Source organism: Coenobita brevimanus, chromosome 28 (genome assembly GCF_032717465.1).
Source record: "Coenobita brevimanus isolate Jiangsu-jjx chromosome 28, ASM3271746v2, whole genome shotgun sequence".
NCBI lineage: Eukaryota > Metazoa > Arthropoda > Malacostraca > Decapoda > Coenobitidae > Coenobita > Coenobita brevimanus.
The window spans coordinates 6,859,914-6,871,755 of record NC_136981.1 but is presented as its reverse complement, the minus strand read 5'-3'; the positions used below and the strand labels follow the sequence as shown (position 1 = coordinate 6,871,755).

The 11,842-nt window shown below is 42.3% G+C and overlaps 1 protein-coding gene across 1 annotated transcript; it reads left to right on the top strand.

The window, feature by feature from the left end:
- The first annotated feature begins 6,712 nt into the window (after window positions 1–6,712).
- LOC145394802 (cuticle protein AM1274-like) lies at window positions 6,713–9,991 on the top strand. Its single transcript, XM_080268589.1, has 3 exons — window positions 6,713–6,731; window positions 8,329–8,534; window positions 9,487–9,991. Exons 1-3 carry the CDS (start codon window positions 6,723–6,725, stop codon window positions 9,683–9,685), a joined length of 414 nt encoding a protein of 137 aa, XP_080124715.1. The 5' UTR covers window positions 6,713–6,722; the 3' UTR covers window positions 9,686–9,991.
- The last annotated feature ends 1,851 nt before the right edge of the window (window positions 9,992–11,842 follow it).

Here is an 11,842-nt window from a genome sequence, read left to right as displayed (position 1 = left end):
CACCTCTCTCTGACCATCCCCCATTCTTCTCCTACTCTCTTACCATCCTCAGCCCTTCTCTTCCCTTCTCCTCTCATTCTCCTTTCCATCAACTAATCTCCACTCCTATCCTTTCCCTCTCTTTCGACACCTCTCTTTAACCACACCAACCCCTCTCCTCTCTGTTCTTTTCTTTACTTACCACAATCGCCACTTCTTCAACCCATACTCTCTTCTGTCACCATTTTCTAACTATGCACGAGCCTTCTCTTCTGTTCTTCATTTACCTTTCTCTCCACTTACCTCCATCCCCCACCCCTCCAACCTTTTCCATCCACTACTCATCTCCCTTCTCCGTCTCCTCTCCTCTCCACTAACCCCCACCCTCTTCCTTCAACCCATCCCTCTGTGAGCTTCCTTGAAATGACAGCGAAGAGTAACTAAAACTGTTCCATCACCGCACCATCTCTATGAAGAACAGCTTAGGAGTGAAATTGGCTTACACAGTCCCTAATATTTCGTTGACAAAGGTAGATACAATCCAAGCCTTTCATAATCTACGTAAAATTGATGAAGTCGGCTATACACACTAATTCGAAATACAAAATCATTCTCTAACCTGAAATAGCGAGATGAAATACAAGGATACATGGTGCACTAAAATTAAAGGAAAAAAAAAAGCTTTAATATTTACAAGGTGGGAAATTGGAATAGACTACCGGTACCAGAAGGAGTCGACAGTGCTATAGGTATGAGTGTATTTAAAGTCTAATTTGATAACTACATTGTCACTTTAGGACATGACCCAGTATCAAGGTGTGTGTGTGTGTGTGTGTGTGTGTGTGTGTGTGTGTGTGTGTGTGTGTGTGTGTGTGTGTGTGTGTGTGTGTGTGTGTGTGTGTGTGTGTGTGTGTTGACTCCTTCCTGCTACTTTCAAGCGATTTTATGCATTTTTGACTAACACTCTTGTAAGACCACTATACTCTTATCATGTTAACTTGGCCTAGATTATCGTCCTTTTGCAAATTATTTCACGTAGCTGAGTGGCAGAGAAAGGCACTTCCACGTCTCTACACCCTTTCCATAGGACTTCTTCATGACTAGTTTAATATTCCAGTATTAATTTACTGTTACAACGCGGCATTCAAGATGGAGAGACTTTTTTCTAGGCCAAGTTAGAATAAAAAGAGTATACTAGTTCATTTATTTCTTAGACTCTCACCTGGGCACCTTAAGACCACCTGGAGATAAAAACAGAGAAATCAGACGCTGCCGATCGAAGGGGTTGAACCAAGAGGCGTCTAGTTTCTTGCGTACTCCCATGCACAGGAAGAAAAATAACTTCACCATGATTGCGTGTTTTGGTGTCCAGTGTTTGTCACGTTTCTGTTTTGGTGAGATTTTGTGATTTGAAAGGGATTGATGTAGGCTTCAGTAATCGTCTATAACTAGTAGTCTTTCCATTGATTAATAAACTGGTCTATAAATAGCAAAAATAGATAGAAAAATGGATTATGTTGTACTGAAGGGGTTAAGGATGATCGTAAGAGGTTAAAGGATGTTCGTAAGATGTGGAATATACAACGCTGAAAAGTCGAAAATAAGCTTAGACACTTGCTCTTATTATTATTATTATTATTATTTTCTTCTCCTCCTCCACCTCCTCCTTCTTCTTGTTCTTTTTCTTTCTTTTTCTTCTTCTTCTTCTCCTTCTTCATTTTCTTCTTTTTCTTCTGCTTTTCCTTTTTCTTTCTCTCCTCCTCCTCCTCCTCCTCCTCCTTCTTCTTCACCTTCTTTTGCAATCAGTCCACCACAGTACGATTATATTTAAGCTGTGACGAGCATGAATAGCATACGTGTTGATGATCGATATTGCAAACCCCTTCAGCTGAAAAAATAATCTACGCTGAAAATAATCCCTTGAAAATAGCGATAATAAAATGATATATACGTCATAGAGATTTATTATATTTTTAGTAAAGTCGTCTAGAGGCAGCAAAAATAAAATATAAAAAAAATCAGATGCCAAAACTAGATAGATGTCTGATTTTCTCACTGTCCTTACCTTCCTCATATTTCCCCTCCCTTGTCTTTTCTGTCGCATTCCTTCCAAGACGTTTTTTTCCCCTCTGACACTCTCCTCTCCCCTCACCCCTCCTCCCCCAGACCTCCCTTAACATCTGCAGCCCAAGGACGCATTTTTTACTCATTCTACCTCGAGACGATTTTATTTAAGGCGGACTCTCTGAACTGGATGTATAATTGTTCTTAAGTAATTTCCTTCACCGCTACATTGAATATTTTACTGGTGAATAAAATCGTGAATATCGACTGGTGGTTGATTAAGACGGAAACAAGAAAATGCGAGATCTTAGTGACGTGATAGGCCTCTTCCTCCCTTCCCTCACCTTCCATCTCCACTCCTCTCCCCTGCCCTTCCACCCCCTCCATAATTCACGTCTCAGAGGCTCGCCGTCTCCTTCCCCAGCCCTCCCTTCCCCCTTCCCTTCCCTCCCTTACCATCTTGTCCTTCGTCCTTCCTCCATCTGTTTCCCTAACGTTATCCTTCCCTCTTCCCTTGTTCCTTCTCTTCCATCTCCCTCCCATACTTTCCCCTCTCTCTTCTTCTTTCATCTCCCTCCTTTATTCCTCCCTCCTTCTTTCTCCCTTACCTCCTCTTCTTCCATCTTCCACATTCCTCCCTCCCTCATTCTCCCCCTTCCCCTTCTTCTCTGCTCCTATTTCCCTCCCTCATTCCTCCTTCCTTTATTTTCCCTTCTCTCTTCTTCTTCCGTCTTTCTCCCTCCTCTCTCTCTCTCCCTTCCTCCAACCATCTCCTACCCTACATTATCCTACTCAGTGCCCTATTTATCTCTCTCTCTCATTCTTTCTCCTCTCCCGTTTCCCTTCCTACCTTTCCTTTCCTTCTTCGCTTGTCCCTGCCTCACCTACCTAACTGCCTCACCAACTTCCCTGCCTCACCTACCTCCCTGCCTCACTAATTTTACTGTCTTACCTGCCTCATTTACTACCCAGTCAGGTGTGCCTCGAGGGAAGATGTGCACAAGTTGAGCATCTCTAACCAGCCCACCTCACCTACCTCACCTGCCTCACCCAATTCACCTGTCTCACCCAATTCACCTGCCTCTCCTACTTCACCTGCCTCACCTACTTCACCTGCTTCACCTAATTCAACTGCCTCACCTGCCTCAACTAATTCACCTGCCTCACCTAATTCACCTGCCTCACCTACTTCATGATCCTGCCTCACTAACTTCACTTGTCTCACTTACTTCATGCTCCTGCCTCATCTACTTCACCTACCTCAACTACTTTATGCACCTGCTTCATCTACCTTCACTTACCTCATCTACCACCCACTCAGCAAAGCCCAGGGAAAAAAAATGCATACCCAAGATTTCCAAGCATACCTCTTCCACATACATACGTCACTTTCCTTGCATTCTACCTCTCCTACCCATCCCACCTCCCTACCATACCTACCCATCCCACCTCCCTACCATACCTACCCACCTCACCTCTGTACCATACTTACCCATCCTACCTCCCCTACCATACCTGCCCATCCCACTTCCTCTACCATACCTACCCATCCCACCACCCCTACCATACCTAACTATCCCACCTCCCCTACCATACCTACCCACCCCAACTCCCTACCATACCTACCCATCTCACCTCCCCTACCATACCTACCTACCCCACCTTCCTACCATACCTACCCATGCCACCTCCCTACCATACCTACCCATCCTACCTCCCCTACCATACTTACCCATCCCACCACCCCTACCATACCTACCTATCCCACCTCCCCTACCATACCTACCCACCCCAACTCCCTACCATACCTACCCATTCTACCTCCCCTACCATGCCTACCCATCCCACCTCCTCTACCATACCTACCTATCCTGCCTCCCCCTACCATACCTACCTATCCAACCTCCCCTACCATACCTACCCATCGCACCTCTCTACCATACCTACCGACCCCACGTCCCTTTCCTTTATTATCTATCCTATTTACCTATTTCTAACTCTCCTACCTATCCTACTTTCCACCTCCCCTTTTCTCACCTTCCTTACCCATTGCACTTTCCATACCCACTTCACCATATCCACCCCTTCACCTTCATTTCCTCTTCCCTCACCTACTCCATCACCTCCCCTCCTCTCACCTACGTCTACCCGTCTCACCTACGTCACTTAATAATCTCCACATGTCACATCTACCTATATCCTCTTCCTCCCTTTCCATCTCCTACCTTACCCATCTCACCTGCCTCACCATCTCGTCCCTGTTCACCTTCCTTCCTACCTCATCTACTTACCATTTCCCCTTCCCTCATCAACCTATCTACCTCTCTTAACCTTGACTCCTGAACCCATCCTAGATCCCATGCTACCTTTCCTGTCTCACCTGCCTTACCTGCATTCCTATCTCACCTGCTTCTTTTCCTTCTTCATCTCCCTTTGAATATTAAAGGAAAACAATCTACTTAATATTGCTTTTAAAAATTCCTGATTTTTTTTGTTGTTGCTAAATAAATATCAGTAGAAGAAAAATTAGATCATACAATCAGTGAAATCTGTCATTTTTTTGTGGAATAAATTAAGCCTTCACTGCCACTTATAGATCGATAGATAGATAGACATAGATAAAGACAGATAGACAGATAGATAGATAGATACACAGACAGACAGATATATAGGAAGATAGATAGACACAGAGAAAGACAAATAGGCAGATTGATAGATAGTAGACAGAGACAGACAGATAGTTAGATAGACAGATAGACAGATAGATAGATAGATACAGTAGATAGATAGGTGGATAGATAGGTATATAGACAGATAGACAGACAGATAGATAAATACATAAATAGATACTGCATAAGTGAGAGGGTGCAACCACTATCCACACACTTGATGCAGAGCTGCCATTACGTGACTCTACACTGAGTGACAAGCCAAATGATTTCTTGCAGCCCAGATATCTTTAACCACACTGGGTTGTAGCCACATAACCAAACAGATGCCTGGTGGTTTAGTGGATTAGGGTGCTCTGAAGAATGGAACCCAGGAGGACTTACATCCGAGGAATGGCTGGGGTTTTAGTGTTCATATCATGCCACCCAGGGAACAGCGACAGGTCACCCTCGCGTTAATTACTGGGGTTTAGTTGCCAAGCCCTAGTCTCTGCGCTCATGATGGGAAATGGATGCTTTGTGTGTGTGTGTGTGTGTGTGTGTGTGTGTGTGTGTGTGTGTGTCAAAAAAATTAATCATAACTTGTAACAGGTATGCAAAAGAGAACAATGAAAGTGAGTAGCAAAAATTGTCTTTTGGAACTGTTAATTTTGGAACGGGGTTAGCCATTAAAATCATCCAACATTTTGTAATAGTTTCCATATATTTTGGCTGGCAAAATATAAACTTCAAATTAAATATCAACAAAGCTTCACCAGTTCCCCTTTCTCACCTATTTCACCTGCCTCACCTTACCTAATCTATTTTTCTTCATTATCCTACCTTGCTTTTACCTTATCAACTCGCCTACTCCCAGCTACCTCACCTAACCTTACCTGTTTTGCCTACCTGTCCTGTCACTCCTGCAGCTTTCTCTACCTCACTTACCTCAGCTGTTTATCTTACCTCCTTTCCTGGCACTGTTATCAAGCCTGCATCCTTCTTTCTTTCTCATAACTACTTAACTTTATCTCTTGTTCCTGCTTCATCTCCTTCACCATCTCTCTGAACTGTCACACTCCCAGGCTTCATTTATCTATCTGCCTATCTATCTATCTATATCTATAAATAATATGTAGATAGACGATAAATACACCAGCTACATAAAATAGATAGATCATAGGTGAGGCATACAAACCATAGATAAAACAAATATATGCGATAGATAGAATACGCTGGTTAAAAGAAATAGATGTAAGAGGTAAATGAGACAGATAAAAATGATGTGATAAGACAGCGATAGATAGAAATAGATATAACAGCCGATAGATGAATTATATCACCTTGGCAGCTCTGTTACACTTACTGTCACATCCATCTTCATTATCCTCACTTCCCTTACCTGCTTACCTGTCCTGTATTATTTATTTCACTTACTGCTACACTTAACTCCACAGCCATCCTTACTAACCTTACCTACCTATTCTGCCTACCTATCCTAACACTGACCCTATCCTATCACACTGTCACACCCTACCACACTTCGCACCACAAATCCATCCTCACTCACTTCAACACTCCTACCTACTCACCTGTCCTATCCTACCTCATCAATCTACCTCCTCTGCCATCCCTACCTAACTTCTCATTCCCTACTCCTATCCTACCCTAATTTCTCATCCCACCCCCCCTACTAATCTACCTTATTATCCTAACCTATTACCATACCTATCCTGACTCATCATATCACATCTACCTGTCCCACCTCAGCAGTACCACCTATCCCACCCCATCACTTCTACATTACCTATTTATCCTACTTCACTTCCCCTTAGGCAAGAAGATGCACACCAACCTGTCCTGCCAAACCAGCATGCGAGGATGAGGGAGGTGCGACCTTGGCTGGACCCTACGCCACAACACAGCCAGTTCCCTTGAAGGCGAGCCACGTTCCAGCGTCCTCACAACCCGTATATAAAGAGGGATCGCTGGAAGAGGAGACACAACCGCATCCACCTTCACACAGTCAACATGAAGACAGTGAGTTGACCCCACAGGCACAGAATCTAAAGCTTCTAGCCGCACTGAGGAAACACTTTGCCACCATTTTTTAAAACGCTTTTCTAACTACTGCTGAACACGAACATTCTACCACTGAAAATGCTTGCAAACGATTCTGAACACTCATTGAACTCAAACTTTAACAATTCTGAACACTCATTGAACACACTTGCAACAATTCTGAACACTCACTGAACAGACTTGTAACCCATTCTGAACACTCTTTGAACACAACCAATTCTGGACACGTTTGAACATTTCTGAACACGATCAATCTTCCACTGAAACCCTTGTTACCACATTTGAACATTTTTGAACCACACTGTTCTAGTAAAATTTTTGAACACTTCTGAAAACTTTCTTGGACTACTGAACATTTACCATTGACATTTTATAAACATTTCTGAACAACTCTGAACATTTGAATACCCTGAACATCTCTGGAAACTTGTGAACATTTAACATATCTGAACACTTTTGAACACCTAACACTCTTATAATAACTGAAAGCCTGAATACATTCTCAATATAAATGAACTCTTTTGAACACTCTGGACATAAATGAATTCTTTTGAACATTGAACATAAATGAACTCTTCTGAACACTGAACATAAATGAACTCTTTTGAACAATGAACGTAAATGAACTCTTTTGAACACTGAACATAAATGAACTCTTTTGAACACTCTGAACATAACTGAACTCTTTTGAACACTGAACATCCTGGAAACGCAAGCATTTTAAAACTCAGCACTGAACCCTTGCACATCTCTAACATCGCTAAGCATTTGAACATTATGAACATTTTGAAGACTTGAAATATCAGTGTGAATATCAGTGGAAACATATGATGATCTGTAGAGTATTGTATAATCTTAAATATTAACAAAGTTCCACTGGTCTCAGAATGCCTAGATGTTGCTAAAAATTCTGCATCATGAAGACTGTCACTGGAAACTTTAAAAAAAATCCTAATATTATTTAAGCCATTTGAAAAAAAAAAAAAAGGCTATAATTTCCATAGAGACAAGAAATGTATCATCGTTTATATTCCAGTCAAATTATTTCCGTCACGTTACAAAAAATACAAAAAATAAAACAACAATCAAAGAAAACATGAAGGCTAAAGACATACGTAAAATTATATATCACTTTAAATGTACATCACACTAGGCATTATAAGCTTCAAAATAACGTAACTAAAAATCATACAGAAAAAAGCTGTTTCATTACACGGTTCACCTAACGATAATATTTCTGTTTGCTGTCAACTACCTAATCCCGGAGTTCATCCAGGGTGAAGGTGACATGTATTATCCCTTTTTAACGTAGCACAGTGCCACTTCTTCAAGCTACGCTATGTCCCTTCCATCATGTACTTGCAAACTTCCACCTCTTTCTCAGCCTTCATCTCCTGAGTCTGCTTACTCAGCTTTGTGATTCATATTCCATTGCTCTCTCTCTCTCTCTCTCTCTCTCTCTCTCTCTTTCTCTCTCTCTCTCTCTCTTTTTCCACATAAGCCATAATAATAACTTTCCTCGTGTAAGCTAATCTGCCCTTCTGCCCTGCTTCAGATCATCTTTGCCTGCCTGCTGGCCACCGCCCTCGCCGCCCCTCAAGGTAGATCCGACCCTGACTTTATCGGTATCATAAGGGATGAGCGAACCGACAATGGAGATGGGAACTTCAACTTTGAATTCGAGACCGAGAACGGCATCTTCAAGAGCGTGAGCGGCCGCCCTGCTTCCAACGGAGGCCAGGAAATGCAGGGCAACTTCAGGTGGGCATCATCATCACCATCATCACCATCATCATCGTCAATCACCATCATCATCGTCATCATCATCATCATCATCATCGTCATCATCATCATCATTATTATAAGCACCACTATCGTCACTGTCACCAGCAGCATTACCATTCTCATCAGCAACATTCTCATCAGTCACTGTCTCATCCTAATCACCATACATTACTCTAAACATTAATATCAGTATCACCATCATAATCATCATTTCTGTCATTATCACTATACTCTTCAGCATCATTATCATCACCGAGATCTTGAGCATCAGTAGCAGCATTGCAATCGCCAGCACTGCCATCATCAGCATCGCCACTTTCATCCACATCATCAGCATCAACAGAAACATCACCTCGTTTCCCAAGATGTCCACCAGAGTCCTCTACTTAACATTATCATCATCATTCCATTGTAGTTTTTGGCAATAACAGGGACTCGACTTGCATTAAATATACTCACTCCAGGACACCCTGACTTGATCAGTAAAAAAGTAATCAGTATCTGCTTTATTTTTGTCTGACGCCCATGTCTTTTCCAAACTCGTCCCAGAGTACCACCACTCCTACTCCAGGTCCAATTCCCCATACTACTCGAGCTGGATTGTAGATTAATAAAAACTGAGAAAACGTAACAGGCTAGTGGTAATGACATCTTGTTTCACTTCACAGTACGATGACTATTCGCCTTCATTAACTATACCCACAATCGTCATAACTACCCTCATAGTACTTTACTTTCCAATGAAAATTGAATACACAGAAAAAAAAAGTATAATCACAATCCTACAAAAAGAAAAAAAAAAAAAAAAGGATGAATGACGCCCTTCATCACCACCGCTTTAACCTTTCTTCTCACAAAAACTGGTTAATTAGTGGACTAGTTAAATCTACATAGTTTAATAATAACGTCACTCTCTTTTCCACGCCAGGTTCCCCCTTGACGACGGTACCATCGCTGAGGTCACTTTCATCGCCAACGAGGGTGGCTACCAGCCCGAATCCGACCTCATTCCAACTGCACACCCTCTGCCAGCCCACGTAGTTGAGACTCTTGCTATCATTGATGACCTCGTCCGTCAGGGCGCAACTTGGGACGACCAGGGCAACAGGCTGACCCGCAGAAAGTAAACACTCAAGCCAACGCACCACTCACGACCACACTCACAACACACGACCATTTATGACGGCCTGAGCACTGGACTGTATTACTCCAGTGGCTTCCAGGCTTCACCACTTACATGGAAAATGATGCACACAATTCAAAGGTCAGGGCATGCACGATTGTCCTCCCTGATACGGCGACATGTACAAGACAAAGCAGTGAGCTCGACGATGCGGTACATCCGTGATTGGTTCTTGACTTAAGTTCCCTTACCTTCCATCTCTCTGTTTATATTTTCATCACAAAATCTCTAACACTTCACTGCTCACACAGACACACAGACACGGATGCGGACTTTCCCTCCTCTCACGAAAATGCTCTCAATCACTTAAGTACGACTATAATTCTACAAGTTCACACGGATGACGACTTTCTCTCTCTCTCTCTCTCTCTCTCTCTCTCTCTCTCTCTCTCTCTCTCTCACACACACACACACACACACACACACACACACACACATACCATAGATTTCTAAAAGATTTACTATCACTGTATCAAACCACGCCAGATACACCGTCAATGGCGTTTCCACTTCACCCTACCCTGAACTCCTTCCCATCTGACCACTGGCTCAGTACGACATACTTCCTTCCTACCGCACACTGAACACTTCCTCTCAACTCCCAGGAGACGCCTAGCTTGTAAATATATGGACTGCAGCTTCGGGGCTCCAACCATCGACCAAGAGCACTGGAACACTATCCAATGCTTTGATGATACTGTTTGTTAATAAACTTCGCAAGTTATCCTTTGTTTATATCTCCGAAGCTTATATACAGACACCAGTATACTTACAACTGGGTATACTACATTATATTGCAAAAGGCATATCACGCATAATCTAACAGCAGCATTAAAAGTCTGAGGTTTAGAACGTGTAGACAACCCCCTCCTCAATATGTATAAATTATTTGTGCAATCCTTGATGAAAGTAAGGATTGCCTGCCTACTCTGCTTTATTGCTGAAGGCTTTTCATGACATGGCATGCAGGCTAAACATATCTACTGTAGTGTTGCCAGATTTTATAAAGGAAAGGTCTGTAACTAAGAACATGAAAACATTTTCTCCTTCTCAGTTTTTACTCTGTGTGATGTTGTGGTCAATAACTCAACTCTGAGACAAGTTGTGAGCTGAAAAGTTCAAATATAGCATTCATTAATCCCTTAACTCTGAACAAAATCGTTTAGATGTAGAAAAAACTTCATCATACTAAAAGAAATAAAAATAATGCCCCCCCCCTCTCTCTCTCTCTCTCTCTCTCTCTCTCTCTCCTCTTCTCTTTTGTTCTCTCTCTCTCTCTCTCTCTCTCTCTCTCTCTCTCTCACTCTCAAGATGAAGGCAACATAATTAGTTACCATACTGTTTGTGAGAGAGATGTGGGTTGGTTAGCAACTAGTAAGGGGAATGTGAAAAACAAAAACGAACGCAGGTATTTCCATTAATATTCAAAGAAGTATCAAAAGCTTCTGCTAAACCTTTCAATATGCCGCTAAGGAGCAACAAAGTCCCACACCAGTGAATGCCAGCAAGCCTTACAATTCCCCCCAAAAGTAACAAGCTGTAACCCGGAAATCATCGTCCAGTCAGCTTAACATCAGTGGCCTGCAGGGTCCAGGACATTGTTATGAGAAAGCAGTTCGTCAGACATTTTAACACAAATAATCTCATCTGACATTTACGACATGGTTTCAGAATAAACTCTATTGCCAAGGAATTCTGTTGCATTTTCCATAGCATATATGCAACAAGGTCAAATCAGTTGACATTCTCTACCTCGAGTTTTAACAAGTATTTGATAAACTTCTCATTAAAGGTCTGTCCAGGAACTAAAGGTGTATTGGCTCAGGGGCAGTGTGATCAGGTGGTTTCTAAAATGACTCATTGGACGTAAACTAAGAGCCGTAATAAATGGAAGAAAATCTGCCTGGAAACACATTAGTGGGATGCCACTGGGTTCGATGTTGGGTCCTATTTTTATCACCCACCTAGAGAGGTGACTGTGTAATCACCTGCATCTGTGTGTCTGTGTGTGGCTGTTCCAAGAATATCTTAGAATCAAGTAGGCAAATTGTATCCATACTTTACGAACAGTATTCCGGGATATATGGCTAGTTAGTTAATT

Bases quoted from the DNA above. Each gene is read 5' to 3' on its own strand.
- LOC145394802 (XM_080268589.1), top strand. The intron at 8,535-9,486 runs GTGGGCATCATC...TTTCCACGCCAG, and splicing joins GAAATGCAGGGCAACTTCAG to GTTCCCCCTTGACGACGGTA.